The sequence below is a fragment of the Nomascus leucogenys genome, chromosome 18 (genome assembly GCF_006542625.1).
Source record: "Nomascus leucogenys isolate Asia chromosome 18, Asia_NLE_v1, whole genome shotgun sequence".
Classification (NCBI taxonomy): Eukaryota; Metazoa; Chordata; class Mammalia; order Primates; family Hylobatidae; genus Nomascus; species Nomascus leucogenys.
The window spans coordinates 40,426,607-40,446,200 of NC_044398.1; the positions used below are offsets into that span (position 1 = coordinate 40,426,607).

Genomic DNA, 19,594 nt, shown 5'->3' on the forward strand with positions numbered 1-19,594 from the left:
TGGACCATGTGTTTTTCCATCTAGAAGTGTCTGTGACAAGCGGGAACCTTAAGACAGCTGTGCCCAGCTGCAGAGACCACCTGGGAGGCATTTTAAGTGCATTTAAGTCTGTTTCTGCTCGCAATCATTGCCTGATCCACAAATCCCTTTTGGCAGCAGGAAGACCAATTGGGATTGGGCCCCCCACGATCCTGTAGGGGTGGGCTCTGCCAGATGGGAGCAGGAAGGCCCGTTCTCCCCTGCACATGTGGGCTTTGTGGTGGGGGCTTTGGGAAGCCCAGGCCTGTCCTACCTCTGGTCCCTGGACCACTAAAGGTGCTTGCACATCATGGAGGCCCCAGAGGAGCACCTGTGGGATTCCCAGACTGGATCTGCTCCTGCGACAGATGGGGTGCCAGGGCCCCACCCACTCTTCTGCAGCCTGGGCATCACCAGAGCCACCCCATGGCCACCCAAGGGCAAATGGTTCTTATTGGGAAGACCAGGGCCAGAGGTGTGTGTCCCAGAGAAAACTAGACCCAGCTGAGCTGCATTGCCTCTCCCTATCTGAGCTGTCAACCCCTAGCATCCCCTCTGGGGTAAGAACATGGACCCCACCGCCTGTGTGGATAGCCCAGACATAGGACGCCACATGGGATCGGGAGGGGGTTCATCGGGGCCAGGGCATCTGGACCCTCCTCGCCCTGTGAGGCCGCTGTGAGTTACAATCTCTCACCTTCTTTGTCGCCAGAAATGCAGCACCCCCCTCCCACCCCGAGGGCAGTGTCATGGGAGCAGTGTTCCTGATGTGCAGTGAGCACTTCAAGAGAAGCCTTCTGTTCTATTTTCCCACTGTGGGACTCCAGACATCTCACCTGTTCTCTTCCAGGCTCCACTTGGCACTTGATTGTTTCCCCCAGATGTGTCCCGGAGGAGCCCAGCGGCCCTGGGGGCATTCTCAACTGCTGCTGCAGGCCCCGCCCTCCGGACCCCTCCGCGACCTCAAGCAGCAACCGTCTGGGTGGGAGCAAACTGATCGAAAAGAGAGATCGATTACATACAAGTGCAGTATTCCTAATGCCTGCTTTGGATGTTGGTATTGTTTGGGCATTCTGGAGTCTATTTGCAGGTTCTTAATGGATTTTAAGCATTTTTTGCCTATTTATCCATCTTTTTAAAACTTCATACTATTTTTTATTGTGGAAAAATATACACAAAAATGATTTACAATGTAACTATTTTTAAGTATACATTTCAGGGACATGCAGTACATTCACATTGTTGTACAGCCATCACCACCACTGTCCCTGAACTTTTCATCTTCCCAAACTTAAACTCTGTCCCTATCAAACACTAACTCCCCACCCTGTCTCCCCCAAGCCCTAGCAATCACCATCCTATGTTCTGTGTCTGTGAATTTGACTACTCTAGGGATCTCACATAAGTGGAATCATGCGGTGTTCATCCTTTTGCAATGGGCTTATTTCACTTAGCATAATGTGCTCAAGGGTTATCAGTGTTATAGCCTGTGTCAGGATTTCCCACACCTCCGCCTGCCACAGGCAGCCAGTCTGATCCATTTTTATTTTTTATTTTTTGAGACAGGTCTTGCTCTGTTGTCCAGGCTGGAGTGCAATGGCACAATCTCAGCTCACTACAACTTCCGCCTCGCGGGTTCAAGCCATTCTCCTGGCTTAGCCTCTCAAGTAGCTGAGATTATAGGCGCCCGCCACCACCCCCAGCTAATTTTTGTATTTTTAATAGAGACGGGGTTTCACCATGTTGGCTAGGCTGATCTTTTAACTCCCGACCTCAAGTGATCCGCCCACCTAGGCCTCCGAAAGTATTAGGATTACAGGCGTGAGCCACTGCGCCCAGCCAGATTCCCCTCCTTGCTAAGACTGAATATTCCATTGTATGTATAGACCACGTTTTGTTCATCCATTCATCCATTGATGGCCACTGGGGTTGCTTCCACCTTTTGTCTATCGTGAATAGTGCTGTTGTGAACATGGGTGTGTAAATATCTATTTGAGACCTGGCTTTCAATTCTTTTGCGTATGTACCCAGAAGTGGGATTGCTGGATCATATGGTAATTCAATTTTTAAGTTTTTGGGAACTACCTTCTTGTTTTTCATGATAACTGTATATTATTTTCCATTCTCACCGACAACGTACATGAGTTCCAAAAACTATTTTAAAAGCTTTCCACTGTGGGAAATGTTGGCCACACACAGTCAGCAGCATAGTGCACTCCTCCCCTGCTTGGGCTCACTCGGCCACAGCCGAGGCCAGCATCCTGCCTTCTTCGAGGAAGCTACGCCTCTGTCCACAGCGCCCTCAGTGATTCGTTTTTCAGTTATTTAGGTAAAAATCACATAGATAGGCTGGGCACGGTGGCTCATACCTGTAATCCCAGCACTTTGGGAGGCCGAGGCGGGCGGGTCACCTGAGGTCAAGAGTTTGAGACTGGCCTGGCTAACGTGGAGAAACCCCATCTCTACTAAGAAAATACAAAATTATCTGGGCATGGTGGTGCATGCCTGTAATCCTATCTACTGGGGAGGCTAAGGCAGGAGAATCACTTGAACCCGGGAGGTGGAGGTTGTGGTGAGCCAAGATTGCACCATTGCATTCCAGCCTGGGCAACAAGAGCAAAACTCCATCTCAAAAATAAATAAATAAATAAAAATTACGTAGATAAGATGCACGGACCTTAGCTGTACAATACTGACAAATGAATATGCCCACGTGATCTGCGCCCCTCTCAGGATATGGGACCTTCACATTCCCCAGAACGTGCCCTGTGACCCTTCCCAATCTGTCCACCTCCCCCACACCCCTGCCCGCCACAGGCAGCCAGTCTGATCCATTGCCTAATATACGTCCAGAATCGTGCCATGTGCACTCTCCTCTGCCTGGCCTCCTCACCTTGGCATGGTTTGTGTGTGTGACCCATCCAGGTGTTTGCATGTATCCATAGTTCATCCTTTTTCATTGCTGGGCAGCATTCTGTGGCGTGGCTGGACCATGGTCTGCCCATCCATCCACCTGCTGAAGGGCCTCTAGGCTCTTGGCTTCTGTGAATCATCCTTCCAATTTCAACTATGGCATTTGATAGACATATGTTTTCATTTTTCTTGGATGAATGGAGTGGAATTGCAGGGTCATATGGTAGGCGTATGTTTAGATAAAGATTTATGACTTTCCTATAAGGTGCTTTCTTCATTTTTTGGCAACTGTTGCCTGCCCCGCGTGGCTGGCAGTGTCTCCTGCCCTTGAACACTCTGGCTCTGGGTGACCTGTTGAGAAATCTGTATGATTCAGGTGACCTTCCAGCTTGGATGATTGAGAATAGGCCTGTCACTGAGGATACTGCTTCCCGTTTCCTTTTCTTTTTCTATTTTAAAGCAGTTCTTTTCTAGCCCATGTGTAACTATACAAATAATTGAGTGTTCATGTTCTCAGGAACAGAGATGAAAAACTCCTGCCAAGATCGGAATTTTAAATTAATGATTTTTTTTTGTCCTTTTTTTTTTTTTGGCCTTATCCTCACCATCTCTCACTCACTTCCCTACTTCCCACAGTGGCATTGGGCCTCTACTTCTCAAGGGATGCTTACTGGGAGAAGCTGTATGTGGACCAGCCGGCTGGCACGCCCTTGCTGTACGTCCATGCCCTGCGGGACGCCCCTGAGGAGGTGCCCAGCTTCCGCCTGGGCCAGCATCTCTACGGCACGTACCGCACACGGCTGCATGAGAACAACTGGATCTGCATCCAGGAGGACACCGGCCTCCTCTACCTTAACCGGAGCCTGGACCACAGCTCCTGGGAGAAGCTCAGTGTCCGCAGTAAGGGAGCCGCCCCAACACCCACCCCGTGTCCCACCCCACCCCTTCCTCAAGCCGCCCTCATCACAGCCGCTGACACTGAGGCTTGGGGTGGCTTCCCCACCACCCCTGGTGTGGAAGGCGTCAGGGGTTAGGTGAGGCTGGCCTGCCTCTGTGTCCAGCCTGGAGAGAAGCCAGGACAAGCTTCAGGGCTGCGTGAGGCTGTAGGAGTTTGGAGACACACAGGAATCATCCGGGTACACTCTTCTGCCAGACTCCAATCCCTCTTCCAGTGGGGCTAAAAAGGATTAGGAGGTTTCAAGAGAGGGAGTAAGCGGGGCTGGAAAAATCCCAAGGTCTTGATTTAGCAAATGACCTGCAACTCTGTGGAGAAGGGGCAGTTCCCAAGGAAAGCCTGACTTCTTATCGGCAGCTGGCTGCCCTTGTACCCGGCAGGGACTTGGGCCTGTCCCATGTGTCCAGGGAGGAAAGAGGAGCAGTCAGAGCCAGAGTCACAGCCACATGTGACATTGGTAATGGGAGGGGTGGGGGGGAAGCAGAGCCCCTGTGACAGGAAACGGTGATGCTGCACCTGGTAGCTCCCATCCCTAGCACCCCTCCAGGGCCACGGCTCGCACAGCCCTCACAACCACCGTGAGCCCTGTCTGCTGGTGAGAGGCAAGCCTCAGACTGTGAATGCAAAGCAGGCATCCCTGCCCTACCCAGGCAGAGTGACTGGCCTATCTGCCAGGGACAGCCAGGGTGCAGGGGAGGGAGGGGGCTTGGGTGGGCAGCTCCCTCCGGCGCAGCCCAGGCAGTTCCTGGAGGAGGCAGCATCTGAGGTGGGTCGTGGTTCTACGCAGTTAGTTGCTGCCCTCTTCATCCTGAGCCTCCAGGGTGGAGCTTGAGGAATGGGAGTCCCTGGGTGGGAGCCAGCGTGGAATTTGCCCTGGGCCTGCATTTCCTAGGAGGCCTAAGCCCTCCAAGGTGGGGAGAGGCTTCATGCACAGCCAGTTCCTGTTGAGGAAGAAACCACAGGGTAATTTAACAGGGAAAGTTTGTGTAAAGAATTAATTACAACAGGGGATTGGAGCAATGAGGGACAGGCTAGTAAAAAGCAAAGAGAATGCCAGAGAATATGGGAAGAGCAGCTCTGAGGAGCAGCCGCCCACCTAGGGCTGAGATGGAGGCTGGGAAAGCCCTCGCAGCCCAGCTGAAATGGCTATGGCACATTGGTGATGGAACTTGCCGGAAATGCCCCCTCTAGGCATTGGGGAAGTATGTCTGCGGCCATTCCAAACCTCCTGAGGAGGGTGTGGCAGGCGGGGGTGCTGGTCACCCCTTACTGGAGAAGTTGCCACCATCAGAGTAGGGGAGCCTTAGACCCAGTGCTCAGCACACCTCCCTGAGGAAGGGGCCTCTAAGCCAAGAACTGAATGATGAGAGCTAGGCCTGTGAGGCACTGGTGCTCTGGGCCGCAGGGCTGTGCAGCAGAGGTAAGGAGGTGGCAGGCGGAGCTGGAACACCAGTCTGAGCTTTGTGGACCTTGGTGGGGACCAGGGTTTACACCAGCCCTGGAGCTCCTGCCTCCTCCCCATTCCCAACTGCCTGGCAGGTGTGGCCGATGCCCCCACAGACCTGACTTCTCTCTGCAGACCGCGGCTTTCCCCTGCTCACCGTCTACCTCAAGGTCTTCCTGTCACCCACATCCCTTGGTGAGGGCGAGTGCCAGTGGCCAGGCTGTGCCCGCGTGTACTTCTCCTTCTTCAACACCTCCTTTCCAGCCTGCAGCTCCCTCAAGCCCCGGGAGCTCTGCTTCCCAGAGACAAGGCCCTCCTTCCGCATTCGAGAGAACAGACCCCCAGGCACCTTCCACCAGTTCCGCCTGCTGCCTGTGCAGTTCTTGTGCCCCAACATCAGCGTGGCCTACAGGCTCCTGGAGGGTGAGTGCCGACCTTGTGGGGCCGCCCCGCAGTGCCTGCTACTGCTGGGCTTGCTCTGCGAGCCCTTGACACAAGCCATCTGGTTTATTCTTCACCTCCATGCCATCAGTTCATTCAATATTCCAGAAGTACCTCTTGCACACCTGCCAGGGGCCAGGTACTGTTCTAGGAGCTAAGGATATAACAATGAACAGGTTGGAATCTTGCCTGCCTGCAGCTTTCATTCTTGTGGGGCAGACAGAGCGTCTGAGCATGCCAAGGAAATTGTGTGGTTTCTGGAAGGAGCTAGCTGGGGAGGAAACTGGGAAGAGGGAAATGCTGCGGAGGAAGGGAACAGACGAGGAGACCTCCATTCCTCCATCATAAATTGGGTGATCAGGGTGGGGGCTAGCAGAGCAAAGGTGGGAGGGTGCCAGGTAGGCAGGCCTAGCCCCTTGGAGGGCACCACAGTGTGACCCTCGTGTGCCTGGAGTGCACTGAGCGACAGGGAAGAGCTGAGGCTGATGGGGCAGAATAGTTCCTGGGGCGGGGGCAGGTCTGGGAGCGGCTTGCAGGGCTTTCTCCGGAGGAACATGGGGAGCTATGGAAGACTTTGGAGGGAGGGAGTGCTGGCAGGACCTGACTTAGTTTTAAAAGGATTAGTCAGACTACTGTGTTAGGAATGGTTTGGGGTGGGAAGGTTCAGGGGTGAAGCTGGGAGACAATCAGAAGGCTACAGGAGAAACCTCTGAACAGGAGGATGTGGGCCGTGATGCCGGGATACAGGTGGAAGCCGAGGCATGGCGAGAAGCAGACAGCTGCAGCCAGTCAGGGGGTGGGATGAGCTGGATCCCAGTGGAGAGGGGAGAAGGCAGCTGACCAGGTGCAGGGAGGCCCCGTTTGATCATCTGAAAGTCAGGAAGTGGGGCTCAACCAGGTCACAGAGGCTGCACTGCTGGCAAGTGTGTCCTAAATTCACACTAACTTTATCACAAACATGGCAAGAATATTAAAATCTCAGTAAAGGAAGAAAAGCCATCACTCATGCTTCCCCAGATTCCTTTCATTCTCTGGGGCAGCGATAGATGTCTTTGAACCAGATGGTTGATGGAGCACTTGGTTTTTTGCATGCTGCCCTTTTTCACTAAAAATTATGTAATTAAATTTAGTTTAGCGGGGGGGTTTTTTGTAATCACACTCAACAGAGGAAAGCATTATATGATAAGCATTTCCCACATACGTAATTCATGCGCAAGGCATGGTTCTGCCTGGGAGGCTTGTGGAGTTGCCCCTGCCTCCTTGGGGTGGGTTGTGGGGTCTTCAGCAGTGACCTTCCGCCTTCAGCATGCCCCCTTTTCTGGATTATTTCTGGAGGACGGATCCGAGGTCAGGCTCGTTGAAGAGTGTGTTGAGGTTCCTGGCCCTGCTTCAGGGGCGATGTAGTCTAGCGCGAGCTGCCGTGCAGGGCATGGAGCATGCGCTTTTGTCTCGACATCCGCCCTTCAGAGGATGACCAGCCTGGCGACGCACTGGACAAGGAGGTGTAGAGTGGAGATGCACACTAGGCGGTCGGAAATCATTATGCGTTAATGTCACATCATACCCCAGATGTCCACTGTGTTTGTTTTCAAGTGGTAGAATCGTGGCTTTATTTCTTACGTTCTCTAAAATGAACACATATTGCTTCCATAATTGAAAAAAAAAAAAACATTTTTTAAAAAGCAGCCAAGGTCACCAATATGGTGAAACCCGTCCCTACTAAAAATACAAAAATTAGCCAGGCATGGTGGCGGGCGCCTGTAGTCCCAGCTACTCTGGAGGCTGAGGCAGGAGAATCGCCTGAACCCGGGAGTTGGAGGTTGCAGTGAGCCAAGATCGCGCCGCCGCACTCCAGCCTGGGCAACACAGCAAGACTCCATCAAAAAAAAAAAAAAAAAAAGCAGCCAAGGCCAGTAGCTGGCTCCAGTGCAGCTTGGGCTGAGCCAAAGCTACCCTTCCCCACACAAGGCCACTCCTGATCAAGGCCAGGTGGGCGGAGGGGTGTCCCAGTCCCTACTGGTTGATCAGGGAGCCTGGTCCCGGCTCTTCCCCACCAGCAGGAGTGAGGACGCAGCTGCAGCAGGACGTAAGCACAGTCATCGCTGCAAACTCGTGCTCTGAGCGCTGCGCTCCCCTGTGGAGCGGAGGAAGGGAGGCCTGGGGCCACAGCGGTGTGCGCCCCGCTCTGACCACAGAGCCCCCTTCCGGAGGAAGGCGGCTGGCCCGGTCCCGGCTGGCGATCACGCGGGGCCCCTGTCTGTTTGGTGCGCAGGTGAGGGTCTGCCCTTCCGCTGCGCCCCGGACAGCTTGGAGGTGAGCACGCGCTGGGCCCTGGACCGCGAGCAGCGGGAGAAGTACGAGCTGGTGGCCGTGTGCACCGTGCACGCCAGCGCGCGCGAGGAGGTGGTGATGGTGCCCTTCCCGGTGACCGTGTACGACGAGGACGACTCGGCGCCCACCTTCCCAGCGGGCGTCGACACCGCCAGCGCCGTGGTGGAGTTCAAGCGGAAGGAGGTGCTTGTCCGCGCGTGCTGTGGTCTACCCAGTGTCTGTCTCCGGCCGCAGTTCGTTTCTCGGTCGGTTTAGTGTCCGTGTAGCCACCCAACCGTGTGGCCGACCATTCACGCTTTCATTTGTCCTTCGTCTCCGTCGGCGCCGTCTGTCCTAGGGAGAGGGGAAGGGGGAGTCCTGCCAGCACCCAGCGGGGCCTTGCCTCGGGAGGCTGAGACCCCTGGGTGCCCAGTCTGGGACTGACCAGGACGAGGCCCGAGGGCTCGCGTCTGGGGCACACTTGTGCCGCTGCAAGCGGGTGCGTCGCGCTGCCCGGGCGGGGAGCATCTGCCGGGAGGGCACTCCCTCCCACCAGCAGTTAGCCCCCAGTGGCGGGGTCCTTGAGTGACCAGGAGCAGTGCCGGGGATTGGAGAGGGCCGGGAAGGCGGATCACCTCCGGCGCCGCCCGCCCCGACCTTCTCCGGCTCGCGCTGGTGGAGCGCGACTGCCACCTGCTGGGCCTCAGGCCTTCCTGCAGCCGGCCCACCCCGCAGGGGCCGTGGGAGAGCGGGCGTGGGGACTGAGGTAGTGCGTTGCCTTGTCCTGCTTCTCTGGGCACACCACGTGCAGGTTTGGCAGGGAAAGGAGGTCTGGCCGAAAGCACACCTTGTGAGTAAAGGCTGTGTGGGCCTCCTTGAGCCGTCTTGGGGTGACAGCAGAGGCCTGGTGGGCAGAGCCATCCCAGGTGCCCAGCGGCTTTCCTCACAACCCCCTCCAGCCTGGGGTAGGAGGATGCTTGGAGCAGACCGCTCTGATGTACACCTGGACTCGGATCTCGGCTCTGCAGTCTGTTCCTGTGTGACCTTGACCTGACCTTCACCCTGTGGGGCCCAGCTTCCTCAGGGGAGAGTGGAGGTGCTCATCCTGCTCTCTGGGGACCTGGATGGGACCTGCCAGCAGGGTGCCTGGGCATCGGCTGTAATTCTCCTTATAAGAGGTCTGCATTGCACCTGTTACACAGGCGAGGCTCAGTTGCTCAGGGAAGGTGACTAGGCCAGGCTGGCCAGTGACCCCGTGGGAACTTGAACCCAGGTCAGACTGTCCCCAGACCTGGCTCTGACAACACACACCTGGTCCACCTATGGGCTGTGCGGGATGTGCAGCATCCTGAGGTCTCTGGTTCTGGGGGGTCTGAGGGGCCCCTCTCGCCTGCACTGACCAACGCCCTCTGCATCCTGCAGGACACCGTGGTGGCCACGCTGCGTGTCTTCGATGCAGACGTGGTACCTGCATCAGGGGAGCTGGTGAGACGGTACACAAGCACGCTGCTCCCTGGGGACACCTGGGCCCAGCAGACCTTCCGGGTGGAGCACTGGCCCAACGAGACCTCGGTCCAGGCCAACGGCAGCTTCGTGCGGGCGACCGTACATGACTATAGTAAGAGGGGCTGGTGGCATGGCCTGGCTAGGCCCCCAGGAAATGAGGTGCTCGCTCTTCATGGGCAAGCAGCACCCTACACACATGCACACCTGGCATGGCCCTCTGTGGCCCAAGCCACTTCCCCTCCACCCTCTGCCCAGCATTTCCTGTGTCTCTGCCAGGCCTGCCCTCCAGCCACCAGCAGGGCTTTCACCATGGGTCCTCTCTCCCTGAGCTGCTCCATGGCCGACCCTGGCAGGGCCCCACCACACACCCCTGCTGACCTCACCAGGGCTCACCACCGACTGCAAACACACATGTCACCTGAGGCTTTCCTCCAGCCCCTGGCACTCCATCATTGCCCCTAAGGCATCCCAAATGCTTATGGATTATTGCTCCAGCCTCAGCAGCTCTCTGCTAAACAGGCTGGTGTACAGAAGCAGCCCCAAGCCAGGTCAGGGCTTCTGAGCCCATTGTCCTGCCTGACTGCTGACATGCCACCATGCTCACCTGCTTTCAGGGGACCTTTCAGCAGCTGCCTTGCTTCCTGCCTCCCTCCCCCACCTCCTGCTGATTTCTCCTGGGATCGCCTTCCAAATAAACCACCTGCATTTGGGGTCTGTGTCTGGTGGAACCCCAGGCCATGGGTCCTTCGCCCCTTTCTGCCTGGCCTGGTCCTGTTCATTCCTCAGTCCTCCCCACCTCACCAAGCCTATGGAGGCCCCACCTGTCAGAGGGGAGACAGCCTCCTTGCCCTGGCACTGAATACCCTGTGTGCCAGAGTGCCCCTCCCATCATTGTTTCCACCACATGAGAACCACAGCGGCAGCACGCAGCAGGTACAGGGACGGCATGACTTCCAGAGCTTGGCCTGCGGGGTCATTGGGTCTGCTGGAGGTTCCTGCAGTGGAGGGGAGTTCTGCCATACTCTGGGGGAGCTGTCTGGAGGGCTCTAGTGTGTTCTTCCCAGGGCCTTGGTAATGTAGACCTTTAACCCCCCATGTCTCACACACACACACACACACACACCTGTTACCCAAAAAACGAAACTCTGTAAAACATTTTAAAGAGGTTTATTTTGAGCCAAGATGAGTGACCACAGCCTGGAGAAAACACAAACCCAAGAAGCCTTGAGTAAGTGGTCCCCAGGTCCAAGGTGGTGGAGTTACAGTTTGCTTTTATACATTTTAGGGAGACAGGAGTTACAAGCAAGGACATAAATCAACACATGGAAGGGATACATTGGTTTGGCCCCAAAATGCAGGGTATCTTAAAGCAGGGGCTTACAGGTTAGAGGTAGATGCAGAGATTCTTTAATTTACAGTTGGTTGAAAGAGTTAAGCTTTGCCTAAAGACTTCAGGTCAGTACAAAGGAATGTTAAGGAGGCCTGCTATGTGTCGCCTGATGCTATACAGGGTCAGGATGGAAAGTAAACTGCGTTATACCTGGGTAATTTAAAAAAAAAAAAAAGGTTTTTAACAAGATTTTATGGGCCAGGCATAGTGACTCACGCCTGTAATCTCAGCACTTTAGGGAGACCGAGGCAGGTGGATTGTTTGAGTCTAGGAGTTCGAGACCAGCCTGGGCAACGTGGTAAAACCCTGTCTCTACAAAAAAAAAATATGAAAAATTAGCCTGGTGTGGTGGCACACACCTGGATTCCAGGAACCTGGGAGGCTGAGGTGGGAGGATGGCTGGAGCCTGGGAGGTCAAGGCTGCAATGAGATGCAACAGAGCAAGACTCTGTCTCAAAAAAGAAAACCAATGTTATGGTTTATAGGGTGTTACTTAACCCTTGCCTGGCATGGCCTTAGGTCCTGTTTATAATTTGGTATCTTACTGCCACAAAGAGTCTGTTCTGCCAGTCTTATGATCTCTGTTTTAATGTTAATGCCTGTCAGTTGTGTCCAAACTCCAGAAGGAAGAGGGCCTAATAAGGCAAGTCCACCCTGCCTTCCTGTCATGGCCCAGAATTCCGTTTTTAAGGTTTTTCTGGTGTCCCCTTGGCCAAGAGGGGATCTATTCAGTTGGTCTGGGGACTTAAGATTTTAGTTTTAGTTTACAACTCTATACACAAACACCCCATACACACAGGCACAAATACCCTATGCACAGACACCACACACATGCATACTACACACTTACACATACCACACACACGCATACCACAAAAGCATATCATACACACAGACACCCCATACAATGCGTGCACATGCATACACACACAGGCTGCCTCAAATTGAGAAGGGTTCCCTGGACTTTCAGTTCAGCAAATCCCAACATTTGAACATTGGTGCCAACTTAGGACCAGCCCCAGGCCTGTCGCATGGCACTGTACATGTGAAAGTATGTGTTTGCACCAGTGTGTGTACAGGGCTGTGTCTGGGAAGACGTGTGCTACACATGAGGGAACAGCCAGAGCAGCTCAGTGGTCATTGTTGTGCCCCTACCTGTAGGGCTGGTTCTCAACCGGAACCTCTCCATCTCGGAGAACCGCACCATGCAGCTGGCCGTGCTAGTCAATGACTCGGACTTCCAGGGCCCAGGAGCGGGCGTCCTCTTGCTCCACTTCAACGTGTCGGTGCTGCCGGTCAGCCTGCACCTGCCCAGTACCTACTCCGTCTCCGTGAGCAGGAGGGCTCGCCGATTTGCCCAGGTGAGCTCATACCTATTGCCTGTCTGGGGAAGATTGAAGGGCCAAGGGACATGGGGGCACAGGGAGGCAGGTGACACTGCCTCTTGGCCCAACCAGCACAGAGTAGACTGGGTGGAGTCCTGAGCCCAGGGCCAGGAGGTACAGCTGGGTGCGCACAAGAGGCCTGGGAGAGCTCACAGTGAGCAGGGCTGGGGGCTCCTTGGGCCTCTCTTTTTTTCCCTTTCCATTCTTGGTATCTTTAAAATGTATTTTCAAAAATGCAAGAGCAATGCTGGGTAAATCTACATATGGTGACTTGGAAGAATCTTCCTGGTGGATTGGTGAGAGTGGCTTGCAGAGATGTTGGTCCCACGTGACTCCCTTTGTTCAAAAGCAGATCTTCCCTGACAGGGATCTGCAAGTGTGCAGAGATCACAGTGCTGTCCACAGTGGTGCCCTCAGGGGGAGGCTGGAAACGCTTCCACTTTTTACTTTTTGTAGCTAGGTTTGCTAGAAAGCATATATTTATATTTGTCTTTGGAAAATAATGATTAGAAATAGAAGAAATAAAAGTAATAAATATTCATGAAAGAAGATGAGGCATGGGGCATGATCCCTTCTGCCCATAGGCGGCAGTGTTGCACATCATGGCGTTCTTTCCGGGATGTTTCTCGTAAGCACTTATTAAGTTGACTTGAAACTGCAGCACGCATGTTTTCACATGCCGCTCTCCCTCGCAGAGCAGCCCGTGGCGCCTCCTCTTCAGGGGCCATCTGCCAGTTCTTTCGGGTGGTTCTGTGCCCCCATCAGCTCCTGGCAGCCACCCGTGTCCAGCCCACGAGGGAGCCCACCCTTGGACATATCCAAGCTCCCCGACCACCCCCTTGGCCTTTAATGGGAGAGGGATCAGAGACGGAGGGGCGACAAGGCAGAGGGCCCCGAGGGGTCTCACAGGTGGTGGGGCAAGAGCAGGCATTGCTGAAGTTGGGTCACCTCCCCTCTGTCAGGCTCAGGAGCAACGGGGCCTGAATCCCAGTCCAGCCTCAGCCTCACTGTGGTCTCACCCTTCTCCCCAGTTTGTAAAGCTGTGAATTAGGGACAGGAACCCTGGACTATTTTGAGAGTCACGTGAGAATTTGGAAGTGGGCTTTGTAGGGGAAAGTGAGGAGGCCCAGGAGGCTGGTTTTTGCTGTGGTCACGTGTGGGCCTGGGAGAGCCCAGCCCTGCTCTGGCCCTCCCCCATCTCACCATCTGTGGAACTTTTGGTTTCAAGCAACTGCAAGAGTTGCGAAGAGGTTGAAAGAATTCAGCTGCCTGACTCCAGGACCTGGCATCCCCAGGAGAGGCCCCTCTTTCCCAGGGGCTCTAGTCAAAGTCCCAGAGCCTGGCATCCCCAGGAGAAGAGGCCCCTCTTTCCCAGAGGCTCCGGTCAAAGTCCCAGGGAGGCCCCCTTGGTCCTGCATGGGCTGGGGCAATCATGCTCCCGAGTCTTGCGGCTGGGGTTCAGTGCTCTGACCAGGGGACACCAGGGCAGGGTGGACCTCTAAACCCTGTGCACTGAGGGAGGAGCGAGGGGTCCCCAGAGCACTGCTGGGGCAGCTGGGAGCAGCCAGGGAGGAGCCTGGGAGAAGCCTGGGAGACATTCCGGCGGCCTTGGTGTCTGAGTGAGGGAGTAAAGGGGAGTAAAGGGTTGAGTCAGGGCCTGTCTGGGGATTTTCCTGCCACCAAACTGAACCTCCTTGAGGCCCTGGGTTGCCTTGACCTCCAGCTCCCAGGAATAGGGGCAACTCGTAACATGTGGCCTGAATGGAGCTGGGCAGGGCAGGGCTGGGGCAAGTGGGTGGGTATGCAGGCTCTGAGGGGATGGAGGACAGGGTGCTCATGGGGGGCTGCTGTCTCCAGGCCCAGTTGGGGGCGTTCCCGGACTTAGGCTATGTGGGAACCTCTACCCTCAGGCTATTGCAGGCCGGTCCAGCTGCCTGGCTAAGGTGTTCCCCTGTGCCCCCCTAGATCGGGAAAGTCTGTGTGGAAAACTGCCAGGCGTTCAGTGGCATCAACGTCCAGTATGAGCTGCATTCCTCCAGCACCAACTGCAGCATGCTAGGGGTGGTCACCTCAGCTGAGGACACCTCGGGGATCCTGTTTGTGAATGACACCAAGGCCCTGCGGCGGCCCAAGTGTGCCGAACTTCACTACATGGTGGTGGCCACCGACCAGCAGACCTCCAGGCAGGCCCAGGCCCAGCTGCTTGTAATGGTGGAGGGGTCATGTGAGTGCCTGCTCCAGGGAGGGATGGGTTGGGGGCCTGGGGGCTTCCGGAGCCCGGGCCTCCTGCCCTTTGAGAAAAACAGCTGCAAGGCTTAGCTGGGGAGTGGGGAAGGCATGGACCAGCTTCACCCTGAGTGACCCAGCAGTAAGTGGTTGCCCCTTCCAGATAACATACAGGACTTTCATTAAATTTGAATTTGGGGTAAACAACAAGCAATTTTTTGGTATAGGTGTGTTCCATGCAACCTTTGCAGCTTCTCGAAAGACACACCTCCAGGTCCATCCATGCCCTCTTAGGAACATGCTGACACAGCGGCCATTCATGCCATTCATTGTGTATCTGAAATGCAGGTCCCACAGGGCATCCTGGGTGTCGTTGGCCAAATCTGGCTGCCCTCACATCCTTCCTCCTGTACTTACCCCAGCCCAGGTGACCCCTGCTTTGTGACCATGATGTCCTGTACCCTGCCCTGCGCCCTGTGCTCCTGGCACTGTCTTTGCTGCCTGGGTCTGTCACTCCGGTCCTCTTGGGCTCCATCCGTGGGGCAACTCAGCTGGTGCTGTTCCCTGTCCTTGGGCACTAGCTGGATGCTGGGCCCAGGCCAGCCCCCTGTGACCCTGCTTGTCTGCCACCTGCAGATGTGGCCGAGGAGGCGGGCTGCCCCCTGTCGTGTGCAGTCAGCAAGAGACGGCCGGAGTGTGAGGAGTGTGGCGGCCTGGGCTCCCCAACAGGCAGGTGTGAGTGGAGGCAAGGAGATGGCAAAGGTAGGCCCTGGAAACGCCTGAGGGAGGCCTGCGGGGGCGACGGCACCGGTGGAAACGGGGTCCTGGGGCCCTGCCAGCCTGGGGTAGCTCTCCCTGCTCCAGGTCTGCTTCTGGCACCTCATCCCCCATGTGGATCTCGATGCCAGCATAGCGGGCAGCAGTGCAGGGCTGGGGAGGGGGCTTGTGAGTACAGTGAATGGTCCCTAGGCCGGATTCACTCTGGACTTGGGAAGGTCTGAACAAAAGTTGGGATGTGCTGGGGACAGAATGGCCTTTTCTGGGAGGTCCTCGGCCAGGGGATGTGGTGTGGGCAGGGGACTCATTGTCTGCATCAGCCAGAGGCCAGCCTGGGTATGCCCACCACCATGAGGGGCCCTCACCATGCAGCCCTGAAAAGGTCCCGGCCTCTTTGCTGTAAGGGCCACCTGTGTGAGGAACCCCCCATACCTCCTCTCCCATAAGCCATGGCTCCCCAGGATGCTTCCGCTGGCAAGGCTCTGTATGTGGTGTTTCCCTACTCAGGCCTCCGATTGCTTCTCCCTAGAGGGGCAGGATCTGCCTAGGAGGTGGTGGGGGTGTGTAGCGGGGCTCCCACATGGGTGACAGCCTGCTGTGTGTCCTGTGCAGGGATCACCAGGAACTTCTCCACCTGCTCTCCCAGCACCAAGACCTGCCCCGATGGCCACTGCGATGTTGTGGAGACCCAAGACATCAACATTTGCCCTCAGGACTGCCTCCGTAAGCAGGGTTTAATCAGGGCATGGGAACAGGTAGGAGACAGTAGGGGAAACCTGGATCCCACAGGCACTTCAGCCAGAGTTGCCAGGGCTGTCAGTTTTATGCATCAAGCTGAGCCTCCTGTGCATTTCAGCGTCCCCTAGCCATGGGGAGGGAGGGAGCAGGTGGGGTCAGGGACAGGGGGAAGGCAGGGACCCACAGACTGTCCAGGCCCCTGCTGAGGTCCCAGAAGTCGGCACACACAGATTTCAGAAGCAGAGAATGGTCAGTAGGGACACTGACAGGGAAAGTGCGGCCCTGAGCCAGACGAGGGACACTGCAATGTGCGGGTCAGGCCACCAGGCTCCAGTTTTGGAGGTAGAGTCCTTTGTTCAGATGAAATGTTACGAGGGGGCCTGGCTTCACCCATGGCTTCAGAAAGGCACTGTGACCGAGCCCTGCCCAGCTGAGCCAAGCTGCTGGGCCCCTGGCCTCCCTGGGCCTATGCTTGTGACCCCAGTTGGGAAGGGGGCTCTTTGGGACACTGCCCTCGAAATATGGGGGCCTGGGGTGGTCAGGTGCCCCAGGAGGCTGAGTGGGCTACGTCTGCCCTCAGGGGGCAGCATTGTCGGGGGGCACGAGCCCGGGGAGCCCCGGGGAATTAAAGCTGGCTATGGCACCTGCAACTGCTTCCCTGAGGAGGAGAAGTGCTTCTGCGAGCCCGAAGACATCCAGGGTGAGTGGGCGGCGGCTGGGACCACCACCACCTCCCAGCCCCATGGAGGTCTCAACAGCACATCTGAGGTCCCAACAAGGGAGGAAATTGCTGGGAGGCAAGTGGGCCCCATGAAACTTCCCTCCCTCCCTCTGGGCCTCTGTTACTCCACCCAGGAGAGGGGCCAGGGCTCCTATAAAGTGTCTTCTGGCCATAAGTTCTATGATGGACAGGCCAGAAAGGCAGTTCTTCCACCAAACAACTTGTCAGCCTGACAAGTCACTGTCCCTGTGACCATGCAGCTGGGACCCACCGAGGAACACATTTCAAGGTCAGCAGGTATGGTGGGTGGCACAGCCACACTGACTACACTCAGGGGTGCTGTTCTGCCTGAGCACAGGGACACGTTTCTGTCATTGAGTTTTCCGGTGTTATATAGCCCTACGTCCCCAGCCGCTTAGCATTTTCATAAAGAAAATGCCAAAGACATTTGGAACAGAGGAAAATTTTGACCTCCCCTGCCAGCCCTCCAGTGCCAGCTGGTGTGGTGAGCATAGCCTCTGCTGTGTGACCTTGGCAGGCTGCTCAGCTTCTCTGAGCCTCTGTCTCCATCTGTAAGAGGGCAATAGTGTTCTAGTAGGGGGCAGTAAATGGCAGTACCCATGCCTGATGGGGTGTTCTCAGGCCTTCCCACACCTCCACGGCCACTTCCCCGCTGGCGCGGACACGGCGGGCTAGAGAGCCATGAGGCAGAGCATGCGCAGCCTGTACCCAGTGGTGCCGAGCCTCTGGCGGTGCCGAGCCTCACATCGCCCCCACCCACAGATCCACTGTGCGACGAGCTGTGCCGCACGGTGATCGCGGCCGCCGTCCTCTTCTCCTTCATCGTCTCGGTGCTGCTATCTGCCTTCTGCATCCACCGCTACCACAAGTTTGCCCACAAGCCACCCATCCCCTCAGCTGAGATGACCTTCCGGAGGCCCGCCCAGGCCTTCCCGGTCAGCTACTCCTCTTCCGGCGCCCGCCGGCCCTCGCTCGACTCCATGGAGAACCAGGTCTCCGTGGATGCCTTCAAGATCCCGGTGAGGGTCCCCGCGGGGCAGGGAAGATCCCCTGCCCTCCCCAGCTGCCTTCCAGGGAGGGAGGCCAGCTGGGGAGATGGAGGCCATCCCGTGAGGAGCTGCCAATGCTGGGCAGACGAGGCCCGTGTTCTGCCCCCATTTCCGTAGGGCGCTGTGTGGGGACAGTCTGTGGGGTGGGACTATGATGAGGTGCTGTTCCCATCCAGGTGAGAGGCAGTGGTCAGGGTCGCAGCATCGGGCAGGGGAGCAGCAGTGTGGATGGAGGGGCACTGAAGTCAGAGGGGGGTGCCTCTCTGGGGAGCCTGACCTGCAGGTCTGCATGTGCTACTCAGAGCCTCCAGACTGTACCGAGTATCCTGGAGCCTCCTTGTCCCGGCCAGGCCTGCTGTGTGGTGCCTCTGCCCTCTTCTGGTGGTGGCCTGCCCCTTCAGTGTCCCTACTAGCACTGTCCAGGGCGCTGGAAGCTAAGCCCAGTTCTGGGAGGAACAGAGGCTCAGAGCCAAGGGTGTGAGTGAACGGTGAGCCACGCAGCTTATGGTGGCGTGAATAGCTCCTCGGCAGGAGCCTCCAGGGAGGAAGCTAAGCACCCAGTGGCCACAGGGCCCTGGCACTTCCCATCTCAGGCTGGGAGGTGGCCTGGGATTCCTGGGAGGGGCCACATCCCACAGTGCAGCTCAGCCTGAGGCCTCATCTCTGGAGCCTCCATTCAGGCAACACCCAGCCCTCGGTAAGGGTGTGGGCCAAGGAGGCCTTCCCAGATGTGGCCACTGCTGCTTCCCCACCAGCTTTCCTAGTTGGTGGTCCCCATCCTGGCCTGCCTGCAGCTTAGCCTCATGGCAGGGCTCTAGGATGAGCCACGAGAGTCCTTCATAAGCCCAGCAGGTTTGTGTGAGGCTGCCCAGGGAGGCCACACTGGCCTGGGCTGCTGCTGGCAGAGACCACCACCCTAACCCCAGTCAGCTCCAGAGTCACACTCATCAGCACCAGGTCTTGGACCCGTGACTCAACCTCAATATTTGAGAGGATCAGGTTGATGTTGCCCTCATGTGGTTACTGCAGTCTCTGGAGTGTGGTAAACGGGTTTCCAGTGCCAGCTGTGGGGGTGACAGCGCAGGGAAGCCATGGCAATGTCAACACTGACCTTGACTGTGGGTTCCCAGGGAACGTGGGGCCAGACCAGGACAGCCCAGGAGCAGGAGACCTGGGGTGATGGATGCCCAGAGCTGGCACATCAGGGGAGGGTTCCTGGATTGTGGCAGGCTTTGGCCTCCCTGGTCAGAGTTCAAGTACTGGGGGCCAGGGTGGGGGTCTGGGAAGGCATCCAGAGCAGTCCCAAGTGGGCCCAATGTGTGGATAGAACTTTGGCGGGAGGGCAGGGTGGTGGTGCCAGCAGGCAGGGTGAGCGGGTGCGTGGGGGCCCATGGCAGCCCTGGAGGAGCAGTGCTTCCACACTTTGAGGCGGAACATGGTGGCGCCTTTCTTTGCAGGGGTGGCTATGTAGAGAAGTTCCCCTGGACACTTCCACTGTAGCCGGAGGTCCTAGTCTGGGCCTGGTGCTCATTTAGTCCTGGGGCAGGGGTCAGGGGAGACAGTAGAGCAGGAACCAGAGAGGGTCGGATTACTGAGTCCAAGCCATGCTGTGACCACACCTGTCATGTAGCAGCTCTCAGGGGCCTGGCTGTGGGGTCCTGCCCTGGGCAGAGACAGGCAGCATTGGCACTGGCTCAGAT

General features: G+C 56.6%; 1 protein-coding gene across 4 annotated transcripts in view; it reads left to right on the forward strand.

The window, feature by feature from the left end:
- The window catches only part of RET (ret proto-oncogene), a 53,536-nt gene that overhangs the window by 19,847 nt on the left and 14,095 nt on the right, over positions 1-19,594 (forward strand). For 3 of the 4 annotated variants that reach the window (XR_004026753.1, XM_003271158.1, XM_030798524.1), the window contains exons 2-11: positions 3,568-3,831; positions 5,466-5,753; positions 8,044-8,285; positions 9,504-9,699; positions 12,139-12,338; positions 14,328-14,586; positions 15,225-15,350; positions 15,978-16,088; positions 16,684-16,803; positions 17,608-17,864. Coding sequence is in view for 3 of the 4 variants with exons in the window: in XM_003271158.1 (XP_003271206.1) it covers positions 3,568-3,831; positions 5,466-5,753; positions 8,044-8,285; positions 9,504-9,699; positions 12,139-12,338; positions 14,328-14,586; positions 15,225-15,350; positions 15,978-16,088; positions 16,684-16,803; positions 17,608-17,864 (2,063 nt within the window). In the remaining variant the exon portion in view is untranslated. The remainder of the gene's footprint in view (positions 1-3,567; positions 3,832-5,465; positions 5,754-8,043; positions 8,286-9,503; positions 9,700-12,138; positions 12,339-14,327; positions 14,587-15,224; positions 15,351-15,977; positions 16,089-16,683; positions 16,804-17,607; positions 17,865-19,594) is intronic. The other variant, XM_030798525.1, reaches the window with a different exon arrangement.